Source organism: Sciurus carolinensis, chromosome 16 (genome assembly GCF_902686445.1).
Source record: "Sciurus carolinensis chromosome 16, mSciCar1.2, whole genome shotgun sequence".
NCBI lineage: Eukaryota > Metazoa > Chordata > Mammalia > Rodentia > Sciuridae > Sciurus > Sciurus carolinensis.
Genome location: NC_062228.1, coordinates 41,250,630 through 41,276,510, shown reverse-complemented (window position 1 = coordinate 41,276,510; position 25,881 = coordinate 41,250,630). Strand labels below are relative to the sequence as shown.

The window sequence follows — 25,881 nt, the reverse complement described above, 5'->3', positions numbered from 1 at the left end:
GAGTAGAAGTGAAAGAACAAAGAGGAGGGAAGAGGGGAGGAAAAGAGGAAGAACTGAGGAATAAAGTTGACCAAATTATGCTACAAGCATGGATGAATATATCACAATACATTCTAATTTTATGTATAACTTTAATGTACCAATTAAAAATAAATAAATAGGGGCTGGGGTTGGCTCAGTGGTAGAGCACTTGCCTAGCGTTTGTGAGACACTGGGTTTGATTCTCAGCACCACATGTAAATAAATGAATAAAATAAAGGTCTATCAACATCTTTAAAAATATTTAAAAAATAAATATATAAATAAATGGAAGACCAATTGGGGTTAAGCAGGGAGGAAGGAGGGGAAGAAAAGGGGAAGTACTGGAGGATATGAAAAAACTAAAATACATCAAAACAACATAATGAGCCAGGTGCAGTGGCACATGCCTGTAATCCCAGCAGCTCAGGAGGCTGAGGCAGGAGATCAAGGTATAAAGTCAGTCTCAGCAATGGCGAGGTGCTAAGCAAGTCAGTGAAAACCTGTCTCTAAATAAAATACAAAATAGGGCTGGGGGTGTGGCTTAGTGGTTGAATGTCCCTGAGTTCAATCCCCAGTATCAAAAAAAAAAAAAAAAAAAAACCCAACATAATGTATAGAATCATTAAAGCCAACTAAAAAGCTGGGCACCCTGGTGCACGCCTATAATCCCAGCAACTCAGGAGGCTGAGATAGGAGGATTGCAAGTTTGTGGCCAGCCTCAGCAATTCAGTGAGGCCCTATCTCAAAATAAAAAATAAATAAAAACTTTTTTAAAGGGCTGCAGATGCTCAGTGGTAAAGTACCCCTAGGTTCGACCTTTGGTAACAAAATAAACAAACAAACACTAAGGATGGCCAGATGCAGTAACTCACATTGTAATCCCAGGACTTGGGAACCTGGAGAATCACAAGAACGAGGCCAGCCTGGGCAACTTAGTGAGACCCTATCTCAAAAAAAATAAAATAAAAAGGGCAGGAAAGTGGCTCAGTGGTAAAGCACCACTGGGTTCAATCCCTAGTCCTACAAAAATAAATAAATAAAGATAAAACAATAAAGAATTTACATGGGCCTAGATTTTCCACCTCCAGATTCAGGCCAAAATATTTTCAGTGATTGTTAATTTTCAGATAATCAAACCAACAAAAATTCACAATAGTAGAAGCTGGGCAAGTCATTAAATCAAAATTTTTCTACCTAAAGTTTCAAGATGTTTCAGGAGTGTGGATATTTTTCTAAACTCAGTTAACAAGTGACTATAATTTTCTAAACTTACAGTTAGTCAAAGATTTCAGTATTTGACTTCACCAGACATTTTTCTTTAATGCTAGTTTTTGGAAAATCATGTCCCCTAAATAACCCATATACCAATTGTTATTAGCCATTTTGTGGGTATCAAGAATATTCTGGGAAAGGGACATAAATAATTTAGTTGTCAAATGCTGACACCAATTTTAAACTAAAGATTGGAACAACAAAAGCAAATGAGAAATACAATTTACTACAATTTTTCCAAATTTCTTATTTCTTTTCTTTACTTTCTAAAATCTCTTTAAAAGCTGGTTAATTAACCAAATCAATATTTACATGTGGATATTATAGGTAACTATAAAGAAGATCACAGAATTATAAGCTATTAATATATCTGGGTCATGTTATCATATGTTTGTTACCCCAGACTTCAAAGAGATGATAAAAACTAGTCTAAACATTTTAACATGAGATGTCAATTTAAGAGGGCACCACACAGATATTGGGGGAGGAAGATGGACAGTATTTGCTATATTATTTGCTTTATTTGCTATATTAGCCAAAGTATAAATTTTTTTTTTTTAATACTGGGGATTGAACCCAGTGGTGCTTTGCCACTGAGCTATATTCCCAGTCCTTTTTATATATTTTTTATTTTGAGACAGGGTCTTGCCAAATTGCCAAGGCTGACCTCAAACTTGCAATCCTCCTGCCTTAGTTTCCCAAATCACTGGGATTACAGATGTGCACTGACATGCCCAGCATAAATTAATTTTAACATAGTATTCTCCATACAATTCCCTCCCATCTTTGTATGCTAGAACTTTCCTTTTTTATTTCTATAAGTGACAAAATTTAAGATGGTTAGGATCCTACTGTAAACATCTGAAAATTTAAAAAGAAATAAAGTTTAGAGGTCTGGAAACTGTAAAGCAGCAGCTATTACTCAGGCACTAACTAGGCAAAGGCAATGGGTTTCAAAATGTGGTTGAAAACAGAAACCAGAAAAAAGCTTGTACATTTGGTGGGTCCCAAGTTGGATTAGATATGCAGATACAATAACGCTATTAGAGTTGTCACATCCCCGTGGAGACACACACGAGAATGCAAGTAGGTGAACCAAGGAACTCTGGACTCACTGGGACAGAAGACAGGAGGCAGTCGTGGGCCAAACTCTTCTCTTTCATCAATCTCCATCTTTTGTATAGGGAAGGGTGTGGGTTCAGGAGGGACCGGCTCACTAGCTGAAAAACACCAGCATGTTAATTTCATTAATTTTCCCAGTATTAATGTGTTTGAGTCTTTAATTAATGTCTTTTGTCACCAAACGATGTGCTTGTCTTCACTTTGCTTAAGTAGCTCATGCCCACATGGAGGACACACCAGTGAATGTGATGGAGGCCACCTCTGCCCTCCTGGACACTGGCGATGGGAAATCAGTTACACAAAGACATCTACACAAGTACCTCAAAGGCTGTCATACAGGAAGGTGAGTGTACATCAAGGGAGGGGCACATCTTCTAGGATGGGACATCTGAGAAGAAATAAAAACTTAAAAACCAACAGAGATGTAAGACCATGTCCCATCTCAGAAAACTGGTGCAGATTAATTTCACTCCAAATAATATTATCAATGAAGGAAAAAGTAAAAATAAACACTAAAGTTCACCTAAATAACCATGTTATTTAAATAGATCACTACACTTTCAAAAGAGATATAAAATGGAAAAATGTATACCAAAGTATTAAAAGTGGTTATTTCTAGGATGTGGGATTGTAAGGAACTTAAGCTTTCTATATTTCAATACTATTAAACTTTTAAAATTCAAGTATATAAGATTTTGTAATTAAAAATGGGGTTTTTTCACAGAAAAAAGAAACAGATATTTGCAATCACCTAAAAAGAAAAAACAGTTGATATTTCTTTGTAACTTTTGGATTAAAGGCCCTCAAAAATTATACCCAGGTCCATCACAGAGGAGCAGGCAGAGTACTCTAACACTTAGATGGGAAATTCTGTCCACCCTCCTAACCATCTGAAAATTCTCCCACCTCTTCAAGTGCCAGGCCTGAAACTTTTCCTGTGCCTGAAACTTCTGGTGGGGTGAACAGAACAAGTAGGACAAGCTAATAAGCAAGTACAGGCCTTGTGGTAAGGAGGACAGACTGCCTTCCCAAGGGCTACTGTGCACCAGGCAATGCATGTCTGATGGCTGACCCAGGCGTACAGTATGTCCTGCAGACGGAAAACAGGAAGAACCCCTGTATGCTTCATGACCAAATGATTTTCAATAATCCTTTTTAAATTAAAAATTTACTATTTTTAAAATACTTCTCAACTAGGATAAATTGGAAAATCAATATTATTAAACACATCTATCCTAAAAATATGTTAGAGATTTATATTAGATAGAAAAGAAAAAAATAGAATTATGGAGCTGATAGCTCAGAGGTAGAGCGCTGGCCTTGTGCTCTGGGGTCTATCCCAGAACCAAATAAAAAAAGAAATCATTGATTGCTAATCACCCTGGTTAAACCCATTAAGTCCCAGGTGTTCAATTCTGCAAATATTTTAATGAAACTGACACAGCTGCATTAAAATAGGTTGGAAATCATAATCTAGAGATTCTATTCTTTATTATCATTAATGATATTAATATCACTAATAATATTAATGAATACATCACTAATCATCCACGTATTACTTTTCTCAAAAAGAACAGAACTCTAAAAACCTAAATATTTCAAAGTTACCAAAAGTTGTATATTTGTTGCTCAATTTAAGTTTTTCAGGCATTTCATAAGTGGGACATAATGGGTTAAAGTATAGACCAAATACCACTGTTTTCTCCTTTAGATTCCCAAGTCTGCGATATGGAAGTACCATGTGCCAAAGATGAGGTTTCCCCCAAGTCGGTCTCTTGGGAACTTCTGAAGGTGGCCTCTTCAGTACCCTCCTGGTCATCCTCACTGTCGCCTTGTTCATCCTCAGAGGATGAGGACTTTTCATCAGAGGAGCTGGCAAAGATGGCCTTGAATAAGTCCATGGATGGGCGGCTACCTTCTCCCTCAGTCGGTGAATCCACATCTTTGTTTACCATCTGTATTAATAGTGAAATAAGAGTCAGAAATAAAGAAGCAGGGCAAAGGGAGCCAAACATTCTAGAAGACATTCAGAGACACGTGCATGCACACATATTTACATTTATGCTTGTGTACGTGGGTATCCATAGCCACACGCAGCCTGATTAAACATTGACACTCACAGAGCATTTATTTTTGTGATGTTTCTCTACAGTGTGCTAATTAGGCAGAAGCAGCTGAAACCCCTCATGGAGACTGGTCATTAATCAGAATGGCAGAGGACCCACAGAAATAAAGTTGAGCAAAATGCCTCGGTTCTACTTTCAAGGGTCTGTCCAAACCTCCAGGGTCCAATATTAAAAGTAATGCAAAGTGTCTGCTGTAGGAAATACTGAAGAGAAAACTGGGAATCCTCCACACAAGAAAGAGGGAACCAGGAACAGATCAATAAAATGATAAGGGAAATTCCCTTTGTGATTACACCCTGTTCTTATAAAAGAAGCCCAGGCGATGGATATTCAGACTAACCAAAAGAACAAAAAAAGGCAGTAATTTTATACAAACCCAGTTAAGCAAACAAGGAACAAAGGTATAAAGACATGGCCACCACTCTAAAACGGTTTATCACCTGCTGCAAAACTGGGGTAATCTAAGTAAAAGAAAGGCAGGAAAAAGACCAGGACCCACCTACAGAAGGCACTTCATTCTTCTATGTTACCACTAAAAATCCAAGTCAGAGACAAGAAAGACTATCAAAGATGCACTTATGGGTGCCAGGGGTGGGTAGAGACTCGACTACCCAGTTCTCACTCGTGGTCAGTGGCCATTCTCTGTGCCACATCACTTCTGACTTCTGGAGCAAGTCACATGAGGAAAACTGGTGGAATTTAGAGAGTGGAATTTAGCTAGGCAGAGTGGTGCACACCTGTAAATCCCAGCAACTCACAAGGCAGGGAGATCGTTAAGTTCAAGGCCAGCTTCTGCAACTCAGCAAGGCTCTAAACAACTTGGTGAGACTCTGTCTCAAATAGAAAATAAAAAGGGCTGGGGATATGGCTCAGTAGCAGAGCGCCCCTGGATTAAATTCCCAGTACCAAAAAAAAAAAAGAAAGAAAAATTAAGAGAGACAGAAAAAGCAATAATAAAAGAAAGGCAGAAGTGTGTTCAGATCTTGATTTCTAAATATCATTCCCCACTAAAAAAATATCCAGAGCATCTTGGAGTAAGGACTAATTCTAAAGCTGGGACTGGGAAAAGATAAGATGAGTCCACAGCCACTTCCTGTGCCTGGAAGGCAAGGCCATCCTCAGGGAATAGGAGGGACATATCAAAAAACCAGCATGAAGGAGCTCCAACTAGCCAAAACTCAGGGGAAGAGACCTTCATAAGGTCGTATGGCTAATAAGTGAAAAAGTAACAACCCAGACTTTTTTCAGGCAAAAAATTTAAGTGCTATTTCAACATGATTCATAAGAAAATCAAGAAGACTTTCTAATTCGATGACCACATACAGCCAGGATCCCTTAGTGGAATTTATACTATTTAAAAATTCAGCAGTAGAGCAAGGCACAGTTGTACACGCCTGTAATCTCAGCTACTCAGGAGACCAAGGCAGGAAGATCCAAGTTCAAGGCCAACTGGGGCAACACAGTGAGACTTTGTCTCAAAAATAAATAATTTTTTAAAAATGCAACAGTAAAAACCCAATGAATGGGTTCCAGATCCATGGTGGCAGGGATGGTGGCAATGGCTGTAGAGCACGCACCTAAAGCTCTGAGGGACAGACCTCTTTTCTCTGACTGTAAGAGCTGTGGTCCCCAAGGACTGGAGTGAATCCCACTGCTTTTCTCCTGTTTCTGCCTCCTGCTACTTTACTCTAGACACAGACTAAGTCAAGGAAAGAAGACAGAGCAACACAGGGAAATTAAAGGCCCACCTTTCTGACTAGAGGATGCAAAGGAGGAACCCAGAGGGTCAGAGAGTATCAGGAATATGGTGACAAACAGGAACTCCAGAGAGTGATCCCTATAAAATGGCATGTGAACTTCTGATGGATCTCTGCATTGTACAAGCATGATCTGACTCTAAACTGCAAATCAAAGGTATCAATCACAGAACTGTAGGAATTCACTGATGTGAAAAACACAATAAAGGCTCTGAAAACTGAAATGAATCAGAACTATAGCCCACAGAAAATGGGTTGGGCCTTGTAGCCCAAACCTTACCATGTCAACTGTCTGCTATAGCAAAAGAAAAATAAGTATCAACATTCCTCTTTAGAATTTCAAGACCCCAGGGTCTCATAACAATGTTCAAACTATGTAGGATACAATTCAAAATGATTTGACATATGAACAATCAGGAAAATCTTAATATAAAGATAATAAACACATACCAACACTGAAATGACAAAAAAGTTGGATTTATTCAAGACTTTAAAGCACCATTATAACCATGGTCCAAGAGTAGTAACAAATAAATGAAAAATAAAAAGGGTCTCAGCAGCAAGGCATGGTAATTGGGAGGCTAAGGCAGGAGGACCACAAATTCAAGGCCAGTCAGTAACTTAGCAGGACCCAGTCTTGAAATAAAAAAATATAAAGGGCTAGGGATGAGGCTCAGTGGTAAAGTGCCTGTGGGTTCAATCCCCAGTACCAAAAATAAAAGGTGGGTGCTGGGGTACAGGTAGAGTATCCCTGGGTTCAATCCCCAGCCCCAGTATCACAAAAAGAAAAGCAAAGAAAAAAAGTAAGTAAGGAAGGAAGGAAGGAAGGAAGAGAAGGAAGGAAGGAAGGAAGGAAGGAAGGAAGGAAGGAAGGAAGGAAGGAAGGTAGGGAGGGAGGAAGGAAGGAAAAGAAAAAGGAAAAAACGGGGTAGGATAGGAGAGTCTCAGCAAAGAAATAAAAGATATAAAGAAGAACTAAATGGAAATTTTATAAATGGAAAATACAATAAGCCAAGTGAAAATTCATTGCCTGGGCCCAGTGCAGAATGGAAATCACACTGGAAAAAGTCTGAACTTGAAAACAGATCAACAGAAAGTATCTGATTAGAACAACAAAGAAAAAAAAAGAGATTGACAAAAACAGAAACTTTTAGGATGATATCAAAAGGTCTAAAATTATGTATGTCATCATAATCTCAGAAGAGGAATGAGTGTGTGGAACAGAAAAAAATTTATTTTTAAATAATGGCTGAAAATTCCAAATCTCATGAAAAACATACTCAGAGTTCAAGCAGCTCAGCAAACCCCAAACAAAATAAATTTTTAAAAAAATGTACCCTGACATCATAATCAAACAGCTAAAAGCCAAAGCCAAAGTAAACAGCGGGAAAGCTACCAGAGGAAAAAAATCACCTCATTACAAACAGAAGAAAAATTTGAGTGACTGCAGGTTTCTCATCAGAAACCATGGAGACCAGAAGGAAGTGGCATAAAATTTTAAAGGGCTAAGAGAAGGAAATTACTAACTCAGAATTCTAGGCCTAGGGAATGTAGCTCAATGGTAAAGTACTTGCTTAACTGAGTTCAATCCCCATCACCAAAAATAAATAAATTTTTAAAAATTAAAATTAAATAAAAATTTTAAATCCAGAATTCTATACCCAGTAAAAACACCCTTCAGGAATGAAGACAAACTACAAGACATTCTCAAATGAAGGAAACTTAAGGGGATGAGCTGTTGGAACTGCTACAAAAGAAACACTCAAGGAAGTTCCTCAGAAGAAATGAAAAGAAAGGGAAACCTGGAATCTCAGGAATGATGAAACAACAACAAAATGATCTGGGTAAATAAAAAAGACTATTATCTCTGCATCAGTTCTTTTGAAATACGTGTAACAATGGAAAGCAAAACTTAAGCCAGAAGCAGTAGTACATGACTGTAATCCCAATCACTCAGGAGGCTGAAGCAGGAGGATCCCAAGTTCAAGGTCAGGCTGGGCAACCTGGTAAGATCCTGCCTCAAAATGAAAGTAAAAAGGCTAGGGATGTAGCTCAGGGGTAGAGCACTGCCTAACATGCACAAGACCCTGGGTTTAATCCCCAGCACAGTAAATAAATAAATAAACTGTACACCCACACAATGAAATACCATTCTACAAAAACAAGAAGTATATATACACAAGTATATATTCACAAGTATATAAACACATATTGCTGAATCTCAAAGGTATGAGCTTTGTCTGATTTTTATATTTCATTCTGCGAGTAGCAAAACTATAGAGATGGAACACATCAGTGGTTAACAGGCGGTTGGGCCTGGGGGGACAGCCTGAGGGAGTGTTTCAGGGTGATAATAACCACCGGCAGCCTTACTATGGTGGTGGTGACACAAATCTGCATATGGGTTAAAACTCACTGAACTGTATATCCAAAAAAGAGTACATTTTGATATAACTTAAAAAATAATTAAATGAGGTTATTAGACACTAAAACTGAATTTTTTTCATGAAGTTCATTTTTTAACTATTAAAGAAGTCATTTTTAAAACCCCAATGGATATTTTCTCCACAAAAAGAACACTTATTTAGAAAATCACATTTTCCAACACTACCGAGTTTTGTTTCAATGGTTGATGCTAAGTGAAAGTCACAGAGAAATTTATTAGCCCTCCTCACATGATTAAAGTTAGAATTGAATTGTTAGATTGAAGAGCAGGCACCAACCAGCTACAACCCAGGGGCCAAATTCAATCTACCACTTGTTTCTATAAGTAAAGCTTTATTAGAACATAGCCATACTCAGTCATTTACATAGTTGCCTACGGCTTCTTTCATACCCAACAGCAGAATTGAATAGTTGCAATAAAGACAATTTGGCCCACAAAGCCTAAAGTATTTAATATTTTGCCCTTACAGAGAAAGTTTGCTAACCCCCTGCTATTGAGTAATGAGAAGAAAGCATCACCATAGAGAAAGCCCAAGGTTACTGTCAGCCAGGCAAAGAGAAATTCCCTGGAAGCCCCAAATACCTTATTTGAGAGTGGTTCCGGTACATGCTCCTCCTCTTTGTTCACTATGGGACTGGACTCTTGTTTAGGTGGACCAACTTTTGATCTAGTCAAACTTAAAAATTCACTAATGGAATCTTCTTTCTTTTCTTGTTTAGATGTATCCCACCTGGATGGTTTCCTTGACTCTGAAAGGTAGGACGTGGACATAACATTGCACGTAAATGGCAAGTTCTTCACTGCTGTTCTTTCATTCAGTAAGAACATCAGTGCACCTACAATGGGCCAGTGCTGTACAAGGCGCTAGGGATGGGTCAGAGACAGCCCTGACCCCAAAGAGGAAACATTTGCCCCATTCTAACATGAGCTAACTTATGAAGATGAGCAATACACTCAGTAGAGGGAGAGTGTGCACCATGTGTTTGTGCCCTTAGGACTAGATCACCCATTACCTGTGTTTTCCCAACTGGTGAAGAGTGAGACCCTGAAGCACATAGACCCCAAGAAGCCCTACTCACTGTCAGGACCGCGGTGCTGTGGTACTTTGTCACTTGATGCTTGGGTTGTGGGCGAGGAAGATGTCTCTGGTAATGTCAAAAAGTTGAAGACTGAGTATTTGTCACGTTTCACTCTTGGTAGGCCAACTAAAGTTGAACTGGGGGTTGAAAAGGAAAAAAAGATACAATTTCAACAAAAACTGCTAGGATAAAATCCACTTCTTATAAAGTTTTCTGTCGCACAGTTGCACATTTTTCACCAGCTCTCCTACTTGACTATAGGGTCCCTTAAAATGCTTTCACTTCTCAAAGCAATTCATGAATTTTAAATGGCTCAGTTGTTTTTTGTTTTGTTTTGTTTTGTTTTTTTGTTTTTTTGTAGTGGGATGCTTAACCAACTGAGGCATATCCCCAACCCTTTTTATATTTTTTGTTTAGAGACAGGGTCTTGCTGCATTGCTTAGGGCTTCACTCAAATGGCTCACTTTAGAACCCATGAGTTTTTTTATCTTAGTACAGTAAATGCTAGAATTTAATTGTGAAAATGAATTTCCACCAAGGAAAAGTTCCACTGCTAAAAACACATATTTTTCTAACCAAGTCTGGTTCAACTGTATATGCTTTATGGCAGTGTTTATAATCAGATCATTTAAATGTAAACCACATAAGGAGCATTAAAAAGATGGCAAAGGCATTAAATTTTCATAACTAGACATCTCCTAGTTTCATATCTTCAATATGGAATAGAGTTTGCTATCTGGATATTTGTTTTTTGTTTTTTGGAATTCTTTTTGGCAAAAAATTAATAGAAGTTAACCAAGTCTGCAAAATTTGCAACTCCAAAAATTTACAAGTTTATCTAGAGAAAGGGAACTTACAAGGGTATGTGAGGAGAAAGTGAGCTTTCATATGGGGGACTGGGTTTTGTACTGATGTAAAGACAGGTTTATCAACTTACTCTGGATAAGGGTCAGGGACGTTAAACCTCTTACACAGAAGCTTGTCAGGGTGCCACTCAAACGTGTCTCGGGTAAGCTTTCCAAACATCTTCATCTTCACAGCTGACTGCTTGTCATTGACATCATTCTGTAAAAAGACATGATCCAGTTTCATCAAGTGGTCACACAACTGACCTGACTGCTCTTCCATTTTGAAATGTTCAAGCCTAATTCCCTGGCATTTCCACCAAAAATAAATAAATAAATATATATTCAAGCTATTGTCTAGCATTACAAAGAAGCACGTGCCATAACATTTTTTGCTTAAGTACCTTGGAAGCTAAAGCATAAAAGTGTTTCTTATTCTACTGTGCCCTGTGTATTTTGATCTTTTCATTGAGAGATTTAAAATATTTAGCTGCTGTTTTAATTTTAAAATGTACTGGGGAGCTGGGGGTGTAGCTTAGTGGTAGAGTTCATATGTAGCAGGTTGGAGGAGTAGGGGAGGGTAGGATGGGGTGGGAAGGGATAGGATGGATAGGATAGAATCATATTCTAGTAGGAACATGATAGAAACAGACCTCTTGGTCCCGAGGGACTTCAACTTGATCTGAATCATCTTCCTCCTTGGCATGAGTGAACCTGGAGGACAAGGTTGAATGGGAAGACACGTACAGCTGGGCTGCCCGAGCAAACTCTTCCCGCTCACGGCCTCGCTCCCATTCGGTCATACTAGGATCCAGGCAACGTTCCAGAGCATCTGTGGCACAGGGAAAAAGACACTGCTTCACTTCTAGGGAAAAATGGGGCTTAAAGGAGACCATGTGGTGGGCATCACTGTATTCCTGTGTTATTCACCACAGGAAAAACACATCCTTATCCCTATGCTTATGGATACAAGTGGTGTTGAGTGGTACTTCTCATGTAATATTCCTCTTTCCTTTAATATGATGCTTTTATTGAATTCTGTCTACATAGAACAGAGAAAAATACTTGGAAGGGCAACATCTGGTTGAATCTTGAAAAGCAAGGACCTTATCTGTCATCACTTCCAAACAGTGATAAGTTCATCCCAACTATATCCCTATCTTGACAGAAAAGCACTCTCTAACCTTTTTATTTAGTTCTTCAAATGAACAGTAGGGGGCGCAGATTCTTAGAAGAGAGTGAAGGCACAGTAAAGGGACTTTACACTTCCCAAAGATCTGTTTTTGAAAAACAACCCCTTGAATTTGTTAAGAACCTGTCACAAGAACTACTGTGCATAATCCTTGCCGTGTTTACTTCATTGATCACAGAGTGATATTTCTCTTCATATAATGTTCAATAACCAACTATCCAGTTAAATCAAATTTTAGACTATGATTCAGGACTGGACAGTTAGGATCTTAAGCAAAAGCAAGAGATGATGTTTTCTTGGTGAGAAAGGCAACACTTCTAAAAGTTAAGCATTTGTAAACAGTAAATTAATTTAACATTAGCCACTGCCAAGGCATACTTTGACTTAAACAGCTCTTTCAGACCTGAGATACATAAAAACACACGCTGATTGTTCTTAGGTCAAGAGCCAGGGCCTAAAACCTTTGCAGCAGACAAGTGAAAACACTGGCGGAACAGAATACTTTAAATCTGGGACTTGAATGAGAATAGAGAATGTGACCCCACCCTGGCTGAGGTGTGAGAGACACAGGCCTAGTACACACCTTTCTGACCCTTTTTCACATGTACTAAGAACTCTTCATATCGTTTTTGTTTTTCTGGATCTTTAGCAAAAGGTTTGAAGTTGCTGGCTCCTGTGGTGGCTGTCCCAGCACCCAAGGCCATGCGCCAAGAGCAGTGTCCGAGGTCTGGTGACGAGGGTTGAAGTCTGCTGCTTGAGGCATTCTGGGCCAGACTCCTGGCCTTGAGTTGAGCTGCTTTCAGGTCAGTTGCCTGCTTCAATTCTTTGATTCTCTCTCTATCTTTTTGGGACAGGAACTCTAACACTGAAGTAGCTGAACCTAAAAAAAATTGTAGTAAGTAAAGATGAAAAGTATCACAGTGTATTTATATTTGTATGTATATTTTCAATATTACAAATTTATATAATTGGAAATGAATATTATATGTTTAGTGTTTCACCTGACTCATATGTCTCTGTGAACCTGAGAGCAGTAAAATAATGAAACTCATATTTTATAGTTGACAAAAATGGAGGCTAATACTTGGATATTTATGTAAGCGTAAGGGCATAGCAGTGCATGCCTGTAATCCCAACTACTCAGAAGGCTCAGGAAGATTACTACTCAGAAGCAGGAAGATTACAAATTCAAGGCACCCCAGAAAACACAATGCAACCCTGTCTAAACTGGGTACACAATGGTAAAGCATTTGCCTAAAATGCACAAGGCCTTGGGTTATACCCCAGCATGATCAAAAAACAAAACAAAACAAAAATGTTAAGACCACAGTCCTTCCAGCATGAGCCCTGGTTCAGAGCATAGAGCTATCCACCAAGTGCTCACTCCTGACTCCACACCAGGCATTGGCCCAGGACTGGAGGACTCTGCAAATAAGATCCCTCATTTATACTACTGAGGGAGATGGGCAGGAAAAAAGCCGAAGATGAAAAAGGAGGGGACGTGACTGTGGGTGACTTAGGAGAGTAGGCTGGGAAGAGGGAGGGAGAGGGGAAGATAATTAGTTTATATGGTGGTCAATGAAGGCCCAGAAGGCCTCTTAAAGAGATAATACTTGAGATAAATCCTAAGTAAAAGATGGCATCCTGGCTGGCAAGTTCAAGGGCAGAAAGGGGGATCATGAAGCTAATTGCAAGGAGGTTAAAAGAAAACAGTGTAATATGTGGCTTGAAAGGTAAGCCAGGACTGGGCACCGTGGCACATGTCTATAACCCCACTGGCCCAGGAGGTTTAGACAGGAGGATCACCAAGTTCAAGGCCAACCTCTGCCCACCCCCACCAAAAAAAAAAACTGCAGGCTTGGGCAGGGCTGGATTGTATTTAAGTATGAGAGGCACCAGAGCGTGGTAGGAACTACTGAAGTAATGTGGCCCATCTAGTTACTGTTGAGGGGAATGAACCAAAAGGGGAAGGAGGGGAAATAAGAAGACCAAAAAGGAGGTTGCTGCCACAGTGGGGGTAACAAGATGATGGCTAGACCTGGGTGGGAGCAGCAGAAATGCAGATAAGTGGGTAGAGTCCTCATGTATGCTGGAGGTAGAGCTGAAAGAACTTGCCAGGGGAGGAAGGAAAAGAGAAAAACTAAGAATCTGGACTCCTCCATTCTAGTCTGAGTGGTAGTCCTGGGGAAGAATGTGGAGGATCCAGATTTCTGTGTTGGTTGATTATATTCAAGATACCATTAGCTCCCAAATGGCAATGTTGCAGAGTATGAACCCCTGAAAGTCCAAGGCCACTTGTCATGGTGGATCTTTTTGCTGCACCCTGCAGAGCATTCTCCATGTTTTCCACGCTTATAGGTACACTCATTCTTTTTAGGCTTTCAGAAGACAAGTTGCACAACCTCCCTCACCCCAGGGAGAAAAAGCATATTTTCCCAGGCCATGCAGAAAAGGCACACATGTCCCCAGTCTTAACCACATTCCTAGATAAGTATTAAAAGCCTGAAAACAGTTGAGCTTTAGGTAAAGGCTGATTTTATGACAGAACCCAAACTGAAAGAGGAAAACAGGTCTTAATAAGTTAAGGATATGCAGACTAGTACATACGTTTGTTTGCTCTCCCTCCCCCTCTCCCTCCCACTTTACCTCTCTTTCTTTCTTACTTATTTAACTTGCTGCTACTAGAGACTGAACCCAGGGGCACTTCCCCACTTAGCTACATCTCCAGCACTTTTTATTTTTTATTTTGAGACATGGTGTCCCTATGTTGCTGAGGGTCTTGTTCAGTTGCTGAACTGGTCTCAAACTTGTAATTCTACTACCTTAGCCTCCTGAGTCACAGGGATTATAGACATGTGCCACCACACCTGGCCATATGCTGCTGACAATAAGTGACATTATTCCTACAGCTTGGGAGTACAAAAGCACATAAAGAACTGCAGTGGGAAAACCACAACTTTCCAAGCTGGGTGTGGTGGTATACACCTGCCCACCTGTAATCCCAGCTACTCAGGAGACTCAGCAGGAGAATCACAAATTCAAGGACAACCCAGGCAGTTTAGCAAGACTGTATCTCAAAATAAAAAATAAAAAGGGCTGGGGGTGCTGGGGATATGGCTCAGTTGGTAGTGCCTGCCTCACAAGGGTTCAATCCCCAGCACCGAAAGAAAAAAAAAAGGGGGGGGGGGGGGCGGGGGGCTGGGGATGTAGCTCAGTGGTAGAGCATGTTCAAGGCCCTGGGTTCAATTCCCAGCACTTAAAAAAAAAAAAAAGGCAAAAACACACCTTTTCATTTTGACTTTGATGAGACTAATTGTTTTAAATGTAATGATTTCAATCTTCTCCATGATACATACCTTGAACAGGCGTCTCTCCTAGCAACTCTGCTCGCTTGCAGGCATTCAGCTGGTGCCTACTATGTGTCCCTGGGTCTTGTGTTGCCTTTCCAGATGACTCTGATAACACCTGAAGTAAGTGGGAGTTCTCCGAGGCTGCAGTTACCACGGGTCTGAAATAATGCACCGGTCGGTAGTCTTTTGGCAATTCAGGGGGTGGATAAATCTTAATGAAACAAAATAAAACCCAGAAAATAAAGATTAAGATCATGTTAAATTTAATCAAAAAAACCCTTTATCTCTGAGCATTGTTAACCCACCTCTTCCCAGGCTGACATTCAGCAGATAGGCAGCAGTGGGTTGGCCAGGCCAAGTGTCCAGTAAGCATCCCTGAGGGTCACCAGAACCACACTGTTTCAATGCTCACACAACTTGAATGTCACCCTTGACCAGTTCTACATATAGATACTACGATGCATGTGTTATATGATGAGAACAGTAAAGATGATAACAGATAACACAGTATAATGGCCCACATGCAGAACTGCCCCACTGCAAAGCAGAAAACTTAGAAAAGTATGATTTGAGGCTTTGGAAAAAATAATAACTTCAAATTAGTTACTTTTAAATTCAGAATTCTTTTTTCTATGTCCAGTTCCAAATTGAAACTTAAGGCCTTTCTTTTTGATCCAAAGTATTTTTAATTGAAAAGCTGACAAAGTGCCAGGTATTGGGGTGTACACCTACAATCGGAGGTAGCTCAGTGGTAGACACCCCCAAGATTCAAACCCCAGTACCAAAAACAAACAAACAAAAACATTGACTAAACTGAAGTTGAAAAATATTTGGGAAATTTGAAAGTCTGTAATTCTGAAGGCATTAATGATGGCAGAACAGATAAAGACAGTATTACTTTCTTTTTCGCAGTGCTAGAGATTGAACCCAGGACCTCATACATGGTGGCAGGTGCTGTACCACTGAGTTACATCCCCAGCTCAGCATTAGATTTTTTTTCCTCTCTAAATATATATATATATATTTTTTTATTAGAGCATTATAGTTGAACATCGTATTTGAGTTTATTTTGACAAAATCATACATGTATGGAATTGGACTTACACTTTCCCTCTCCTTCCTCACCCCATTCTCCTTCCTCTACCTTTTCCTTTCACATATTTATTTACTTATGTTTGATTGGTGCTTTTTACCAATTCATAAAGGTGGAATTCCCTGTGGTATATTTATATATACACGCAACATGATTTTGTTAAATTCATCAGCATTTCCTCCCCTTTCCTGTCTCTCCCACCTCCCTCTCAATCACCTCTACTCCACTGATCTTCCTTATCATCTTTATGACATCCAACTCCCCCCAGCCCTGCTTTTTGCACTTACTTTGTTTTAGCTTTCACATATGAGAGAAAACATTCAACCCTTAATTTTCTGGGTCTGGCTTATTTCACTTAGCAGTATGTTCTCCATTTCCATTTATTTAGCAGCAAATGCCATAATTTCATTATCCATTATGACTGAGTAAAACTCCATTGTGTATCTATACCACATTTTCTTAATCCATTCATCTATTGCCAGGCCTCTGGGCTGGCTCCATAATTTGGTTATTGTGAATTGTGCTGCTATAAGCAATGATGTGGTTGTATCACTACAGTATGCTGATTTAATTTGGATAAATATCAAGGAGTAGTCAGCTGAGTCATATGGTGGTTCCATTTCCAGTTTTTGAGGAAACTGTCTACTGCTTTCCAGAATGGTTGTATTAATTTGCAGTCCCACCAACAATATATGAGTGTACCTTTTTCCCCACATCCTTGCCAACATTTATTATTATTTGTATTTTTGTACTTGCTATCCTGACTAGAGTGAGATGAAATCTTAGTGTAGTTTTTAGTACCAGGGATTGAAACCAGAGGCGCCTAACTACTAAACCATAACCATATCCCCAATCCTTTTCTTCTTTTTCTTTTTTCTTTCTGAGACAGGGTCTCACTAAGTTGCTTAGGTTCTCACTAAATTGTTGAGGTTGGCCTAGAACTTGCAATCCTTCTGCCTCAGCCTACCAAGTTGCTGGTGTTACAGGCATGCACCACAGCACCTAGATGTTTCTTTTGCCCATTTATTAATTGGGTATTTGTATTTTTGGTGTAAAGTTTTTTTGACTTCTTTAAATATTATGGATATTAATCCCCTGTAATATGAGGAACAGCTGGCAAAAATTTTTCTCCTTTCTATAGGCTCTCTTAATCACTACCTTGGCTATGCAGAAGCATTTTAATTTGATGGCATCCCACTTATTGTTTCTTGATTTTTATTTCTTGAGCTTCAGGGGTCTTGTTAAGGAAGTTTGTGCCTGTACCAATATATTAGAGTGTTGAGCCTACATTTTCTTCTAGCAGTTGCAAAGTTTCTTGTCTGATTTCTAAGTCTTTGATCCACTTTCATTTGATTTTTGTGCAAGAAGAGAGACAGGGATCTAGTTTCACTCTTCTACATATAGCTATCCAGTTTTCCCAGCACCATTTGTTAAAAAGGCTATCTTTTCTCCAACATATATTTTTGGTACCTTAGTCAAATATCAGATGACTGTATCTATGTGGATTTGTCTCTGTCTTCTATTCTATTCCATTGGTCTTCATGTCTATTTTGATGCCAATATCATGCTGTTTTTGTTACTACAGTTCTGTAGTATAATTTGAGATCAGGTATCGTGATGCTTCCTGCATCCCTCTTCTAGCTCAGAATTGCTTTGGCTATTCTGGGTCTCTTATTCTTCCAAATAAATTTAAAGATTTTTTTTCTAATTCTGTGAAGAATGTCATTGGTATTTTTATGGGAATTGCACTGAATCTGTATATTGCTTTTGGTCATATTGACATTTTGACAACATTAATTCTGACTAACCAAGAACATGGGAGGTTTTCCATCATCTAAAATCTAAGTCTTTAATTTCTTTCTTCAGAGTTTTAGAATTTTCATTGTACAGAACTTTAACCTCCTGGGTTAAATTAATTCCCAAGTATTTTTTTTCCCCCTTAGGTTATTTTGAATGTGATAGCTTTCATGATTTATTTCTCAGCAGAATCACTCTTGGAATACAGGAAAGCTATTGATTTATGAATGTTGATCTTATATCCTGCTACTTTGCTGAATTCATTTATCAGTTCTAGAGATCTTCTGGTAGTATTAGATATTTTTAAATAATTGCACTAAAAAGTATCTCACTCTTGGTATAATAATAAACACATATTAACAGATCTTTGGATTATCTTCTAGATTTGTTGTGTGTTTGGTTGTTGGTTTTTGTACTGAGGATTGAACCCATTTGCTAGGTAAGTGCTTGACCACTGAACTATATTCCCAGTACTTTTTAAAATTTTATTGTAAGACAGATGTTGCTAAGTAGCCTAGGCTGGCCTTGAACTTGCGATCCTCCTGCCTTAGCCTGCTAGCAGCTATAATTATAGGTATGCACCACAATACCCAGCTGTTTTCTAGATTTTGTAGCTTCCAGAAAGTGGGAAGTGAGTCAACTCTGAACTCTAGCAGGTGAAGCCCTGGCCCTTTTCTGGCTATGGCACTTAGGCCCAGGTGCACACTGGACTGGTGTATGGTATTTTCTTCTTTGAATGGGAGCTATTTGAGCCTGGGATTTATTCCTGTCTATCTGTATGCATTTATTTAGAACCCCAGGCCTTATGCATATACACACTCTATTACTGAGTCACATCCGAAGTCCAATCCTTTTTATCCTTGAACCCAAAGTTGAATGAGTACGTCAAACCATTTTAAAATTACTCTTCCTCTTCATACATGTAAAAACCTTACATTCTCCCTTAATGTTTTTTGACATTTCTGGTAATAATAGCAGCTTGTATGTGTCCAATACTTTAAAAGATTAGCAACTGGATATTTTGAACACAACATTGCTACTGATTGACCTTTCTAAAGCAGAACATGTTTTTCTGGACAACTTCTAGTAACTAGACTATTGCTTTTTGAATCCAGAATGTTCTTATCTTTTCAAATAATATCATAATTCAGATTACTCAGTAGCAAATATTTTAAGGACCAAATCAATAAAGAAATTTTTAAATAAAAAGGTGTTCTTACTTTCTTAGATGATAAAGATTTAGAAGCCAAGGAAAATCCATCCAAAATTTTGCCAATATATCGAAGATCTTTCTCTGATTCTACAAAAATGATGTAATTGATTAATTCCAGAAGTACAGGCAATTAGAGTGAGACAAAAGACACGAGCTCCTTATCTCCAAGAACATAAATTATACATGTCATAGGTGTTATCACTCTAAGGTAGCAATAAGGAGAAAACAGAATGGCACAGAAAGCCCTCACACCTCTGTTGACACAGTGACTGGTGGCCCAACCTGTACCGCCCATGGCTGATTAATTACCCAGACATGAGGATATGACCTCCCAAGACAAAGGACCTTAGGTCCTGAGCCTACAGATAACTCTATGAAGTAAAAACCTCAAGAAAAACCATTAAGAGGACAAGTATGGGTAAAAATAAAAAAATCTTGGCTGTGAGAGTAATCTCTAAAATCAAGTAAAGAACCCACAAGGTGGCTACCCCAATTTCCTTAGCAACAAATCCAAGTAAGTTACAAAAGACAACATAATCAGGTCAGCCAGTAATCTAACCTGAGCACAACTTAAAAGGTACTTTGTCTGTTTCACAAATGAAATTCTAACAGGAGATAAAGATCACAAACTGAAGAAACTGAATGACCAACACCTTCCACACCCAGAGCAGGGGACTGTCAACTAGTCATGGAGACAATCTCATTGACAAAGGTCCTTTGATTCTCAAGGACTCACTGCACAAAGTGATTATGGCAAAAGGTCTATTTACACAAGCCGCATTTTTTTATACCAAAAGCCCCTTCTACAGGACAACCTTGAACACTTACCTAAGCTAAGTGTTCAGTCCCAAAGCATGCCCACCCGACAGTGCAGGTGAGCTGAGGTTTTGAGCAGTTGATAATACAGCACCACCATGTAATTACCCTCCACACAAAATCATTTTGCACTTCAAGTGAGTTAAACTTTTCTCTTAGTTCTTAAAATTCTAGAGGACAATTTGGTATTAAATTTTACTTCCCTGGAATTTTGTATTCTTTTAAAATCCAAATATTTCACTTTCACTGTTTTATTCTGAAGAATTTTGAAGAAGTAACAAATGTGTATAAAGATAGAGCCACAAAAATATTCATTATGACCTACAGACAATGGAAAAAATATGAACAATTTAAAAGTCAATCATGGAGATTGTTGGGTAAAATGAAGATAGATTTACTCAGTGAAAACAACCATACAGTCAAAACTATAGATGTTGTGGCCTTGGGGGTGGGAGAAGGGCCAAAGATGAGACATACAGGGGAAGCTCCAGAGCTCAGGGGAGGTGCTCTCCAGGATCCGCAGAGGAGGGGTGCTGTATAAGCAAAGAGTGAAAGATTTGGCTCAGAAGGCAGATTTAAGGGGCTGAGGGTGTAACTCAGTGGAAGAGTGCTTGCTTATTATGCTTGAGGCCCTGGGTTTGATCCCCAGTTACACACACACACAAAAAAAGGCAGATTTAAATATGTATGTTATTATATACTATTAAATATTATAGAATTTATATACTGATTTAGTTAATTACATATATTAATTATTGCTATAATTAATATGATTAATAATTAATTGGGATTAATATATAGAATAGTATCAATTTCATTCCCCTACCAGTTTCTAAGTATACTTAATAATTAGCATATTGGGGGGGGGAATAACAGAATGAATCAAAAACTATTACCCTAGGTAAATGTATGATTACACAAATGGTATGCCTCTACTTCATGTACAGAGAAACAAGATGTATTCCATTTGTTTACAATAAAAATGAATTTTTTAAAAATGAAAAAAAAATTAACATATTATATGATTAAATAATATAAATAGCATGCATATTAAAAGTATTAATATATTGATAACTGTATAATGTAAAATATGAATTGACATGCAATTATATATTTAATATAATTATAAAATAATAATATAGTATGATAACATATTAGTGTTAATATGTTATCATCTTTCAAGTTATGAAAATTATTTATGATCTTGGTAGAAAAATCAGAAAACTACTAGTAAGCAAAAGTAGCCTAATTACCACCCTGAGGTAATGCCTACTAACCCTGGTGTGCATACCATCTGGTGTCCTGTGTACATATATACATATGTATTTTATATATATATATTTTTATATATACGTAAATATATGTATATTTTTAGTTGCAGATGTACACAATAGCTTTATTTTATTTGTTTATTTATATGTGGTGCTGAGGATTGAACCCAGTGCCTCACACATGGTAGGCAAGTGCTCTACCGCTGAGCCACATCCCAGCCCCAAACCATAGGTTCTTTACGTGGCGATGACACTAGTGGCCGTTCACACTTAAGCAGAGCTTGCTCTGTGCCAGCCTGTTCTTAGCTCTTTATGTATAGTAGCACCTCCATAAGCTAGGTATGTCACAGTCATCTCATCTTCCAGACAAGAATGTGGAGGCACAGAGAGTTACATAAGTTGCCCAAGGCTGCGGCTAATAAATGGGGAGAGCCAGGACTAGAATTCAGGCAGACTGTCCTGTGTTTGTGTTTCTAACCTTATATAAACTTAAAAACTGTGTACACCAGTTCTTTTTCTTCTAGAAATGTAAAGCAGACATGACTTCGAGAGCTGATGCTCACATTCATATATTCCTCTGTAATACTTAGATTACTTCAACATGAAAATTGGAGAGATTTGAGGTGAGTGAGTGTGTGTGTGTGTGTTTAGGGTACTAGGGATTGGACCCAAGGCCTCACACATGCTAGGCAAGCACTCAAACACTGAGTGACATTCTCAACCCTTAAAGATATATTTGACAAGAATTAGATCAAACTTTATCTGACTGTAGCCAACATGTCTGAATAGATTGCTTTATCTCAGTTCTCACCTCCTGACTTACTTGATATTGTTGTACCTATAACCAAGGAAATAACAGGTGCTATTTATTCAGTCTGTGGGTCTGTGTGCCAGATACCCAGTTATGCCCAGTTATGTTGTTAATCAACAACCTCCAGAATGGATTTTAACCTCACTTTAAAGAGGAGAACTCTGATGCTCAGAGAAGTCAGGACCCTTGCCCAAGGTCACACAGCTACAGAGCTGGGCAATAGAGAGACGGGATCCAAATTCAGGTCTGATTGACTCTAAAGTACATGCTACCGATACTTTAACTCCACACTGTTTACCCTCTTGTACCATTTCTGGAAAGATAAACTGAAATATTAATTTAATCATAGGATCTGAATCACCATAAACTCTGACTTGAGATTCACCTTGTATAGAAACATGTCCATCTCTGACATCAGTGAGAACCCCTTAAGTGGCAGGGGCTCAAGCAGGGAGGCAGGCGGGGCACCATGCTCTTTACTACTGTAAACTATAGATGTACCTACATCTGGTCCCATACCTGGCCTTCTGACCTGCCACTTGAGTTGGGCTACACTGGCCACCTACCCAGTTCCTTGAGCTCCAAGGGTGTCCCCCTGACCCGCTGCCAGCTCTGACCAGCAACATGGGCACCTGTCCACACATTCACTCCATCTCTGATCCCAGACCTCTCCTTCCCCACAAAGGCCCCAATTTGATTGCCAGTTTTGGCCTTGGCCTTGTCTAAACTCTACTTTTTTCTTACAAGCCACAGTGGGTCTCTCTTCTCCCATTTATTTCTCATCCTACATCTCTGATCAGTAATCCCCTACTCCATGGAGATGGGCAATCTAGTACAGTCCTTCAATCTCTTGTTTCCAAGATCCTTATACATGGTCCTACCATTGATTGTGGGTCGTGGAATTACCTTTCTGACTTTTGTATTGCTTGGGTGCTGTCCAGCCATAAAGTCCATCTCCAGGTTCCTCATCCTTTAAAACAGTGTCATACTTGGATAGAGTTTCTGTGGCGTAGATATCATCATCTTCCTCTTCTAGGGCACCCACACCAAAAGCCTTCAAAAAACAGGGTTCAAACTGAGCAGGGTGTATATCTGCATCAAAGGATAAAACTACTTCAAGGATGTGATTGATCGTACTACATTAGCACTTCAGGATCACCAAGAGAGAAGCAAAATGGGAGCCCCAGATTAATGCAGCCTCAAGCGTCTTAGGAAAAAGTGACCAGAAGTAAATGCCACATCTACAGTGTGGGAGCTGTCCTCCAGCCCCCACGGTAGCCATGGGTCATGGTCCAGCATGAGAAGAGGAATGGTGAACACAGCAAAGCAATTCAGCAGAGCAGAAACAGGGCCACCAAGAGAAGAAAGGTCGAAATGTTCACCTCCTAATCACTGTGGCTGGGGGTCAGTGCTAGTGGCCAGGGTTTGAAGACCACTACCAATCTAATAACAGCCATAAAAACTCTTAATCTTTGTGGGAGACAGCCTCTGATAAGTTCATGTTTGTTATAAGAATTGGCAGAGGGCTGGGGAAATAGCTCAGTCGGTAGAGTGCTTGCCTTGCAAGCACAAAGCCCTGGGTTCGATCCCCAGCACCGCAAAAAAAAAAAAAAAAAAAAAAAAAAAAAAAAAAAAAAAAAAAAAAAGAATTGGCAGAAAATGCACATAAAGTAAAAATAATATTGAAATAACAAAGCAAACATTTTCTAAGTGCATTTTAAGAAAGAAACTACGGAACAATTTGAAGAAGATGAGCAATCAGTGAAAGTTCTTAAACTTCCCAAAAGTACAAAGCATGTCTCCAAATAAAAATTATGTCTGGGTTCCTGATTTAAGGCATGTGGCACTAGGAAAGAGTGTAAGAGGTAGTACAGTTTAGATATAAACTTGGAGAAGCCAACTGAAGTTAGATGATCACTAAACCTAAACAGTAAGAGTGATTTTATGCTTGGTCTCTCCAGGGTAGACAAGCAGTCCTCATCCCCAGCAACACACAAACCCACCAAGAACATTATTGGGGTCAGGAAGGTGTGCATTGCAAATCTCTGTGCAAAACATAACCACTTCAACGTCTTCAGATTTTGAGGTAAGTGTAACATGGAAAGTACACTCATTTGTCAGTGTTTCCGCCTTTAAAAAACACACACACTTTTACCTGGCCTGAAATTCCCAATTTTCTTCCTTTATTCAGTCCAATATCTCCAAGAAGATTGCTGGTCCCCTCAGATCCTCCACTGAAAAGATTCAAATGTTCTCCTGAAGTTCCAAAAAGTGCTTGGTGGGGATCCAGGCCCTTGTAAGCCAGTCCGTGTACATTATCCTTAGGTGTAAAATCCACAGGTGTGACGTCTTTGGGTGCAAAGGTCACATTATCAGGCAAGTAGTCATCATCTTCTTCCTATATCCATGTTTAAAGTGGAATTAATGTGAGTCACTGCACGGCACAGAGTAAACCCATGAAATACTATATTAAAATGCAGTGATTAACTCCAAACAGAACAATTGCCAAACTCTCATTTATGCTGGCACAAATGACTAAATCACGTCCCTGAACAGATGATAGTAATGCAAACAACTCCATTTTAAAAGAATCTGAACATGGGGCTGGGTTTGGGGCTCAGGGGCAGAATATTTGCCTAGCAAATGTGAGGCATTGGGTTCAATCCTTAGTACCACATAAAAAAATAATAAATAAACAAAATATAGGCATACTGTTCATCTGCAACTACAAAAAAAGTTTTTTTTTTAAAGAATCTGAATAGACATGGGATACCTATGCTGCTGGCGTGTTGCTGAAAACATCACCTGACATAATCATGAGTGTTTCATGGTAATGGGATGTGACTTATTTCTAAAGTTGTTTCTGCCCCTAAAATTTCATGATTGTAAAGTAACAGGTTCTACTGAACCAATACCTCAGAACCTTCAGAGCTTCCAGGGGGTAATGCACAGCCGTAGATTTTTACTCCAGGGTCTATAAAAGAGATTTCAAAGGCAATAGTCATGAGCAACTGAAAATAAAAAACCCAACTCACTGACACTCTTCCCAGATACACGGCTGTACTTGAGGATCAGAGTAGATCACAAGGGGACCGTGACCTATACCTGCACCCTGACAGTGAGTAACCACTGCTGCACCAGCACCAGGGAGAACCAAAGGAAAAGGCTGCAACCTTTGGGGAGCTCACTCAATCCAGCTGGGGAGACTGAGGACAAGGAAAAATAGAAAATTATGTTAAACTTTGACAAAGGAAATAGGAACTTTCACACACTGCTGGTGGGAATGTGGACTACTACCACACTTCAGGAAGCTCTTGTGCATTATACATAAAAAGGCTTAATTTTACATGCATATTATGCTGGGCACAGTAAGCACACAACTATAATCTCTGCTACTTAGGAAGCTGAGGCAGGAGGATTGCCTCCTGCCAGCCTGGCAGGCTGTCTTGAAATAAAATTAAAAGGGGTGGGGATTTAGCTCAGTGATGGAGCACTTACCTAGCATGCATAAGGCCCTGGGTTTGATCCTGAATACCTCAAAAATAAATAAATAAAATAAAATACAAAATAAAAAGCAGCCAGGTGTGGTGGTACACACCTATAATCCCAGGGACTCGGGAGGTTGAGGCAGGAGGATCAGCATCAGCCTCAGTAATTTAGTGAGGCCCTA

The 25,881-nt window shown here is 39.1% G+C and overlaps 1 protein-coding gene across 1 annotated transcript in view; it reads right to left on the bottom strand.

Annotated features, from left to right (window-relative positions):
- The window catches only part of Gpatch1 (G-patch domain containing 1), a 45,399-nt gene that overhangs the window by 4,770 nt on the left and 14,748 nt on the right, over positions 1-25,881 (bottom strand). Inside the window, exons 6-17 of the mRNA XM_047528969.1 lie at positions 25,127-25,185; positions 24,367-24,609; positions 23,118-23,265; positions 19,321-19,400; positions 15,217-15,421; positions 12,444-12,740; positions 11,322-11,500; positions 10,761-10,888; positions 9,824-9,960; positions 9,327-9,493; positions 4,154-4,370; positions 2,409-2,513 (exon numbers count right to left, since the gene is read on the bottom strand). Of these exons, the coding sequence (XP_047384925.1) occupies positions 2,409-2,513; positions 4,154-4,370; positions 9,327-9,493; positions 9,824-9,960; positions 10,761-10,888; positions 11,322-11,500; positions 12,444-12,740; positions 15,217-15,421; positions 19,321-19,400; positions 23,118-23,265; positions 24,367-24,609; positions 25,127-25,185 (1,965 nt within the window). The remainder of the gene's footprint in view (positions 1-2,408; positions 2,514-4,153; positions 4,371-9,326; positions 9,494-9,823; positions 9,961-10,760; positions 10,889-11,321; positions 11,501-12,443; positions 12,741-15,216; positions 15,422-19,320; positions 19,401-23,117; positions 23,266-24,366; positions 24,610-25,126; positions 25,186-25,881) is intronic.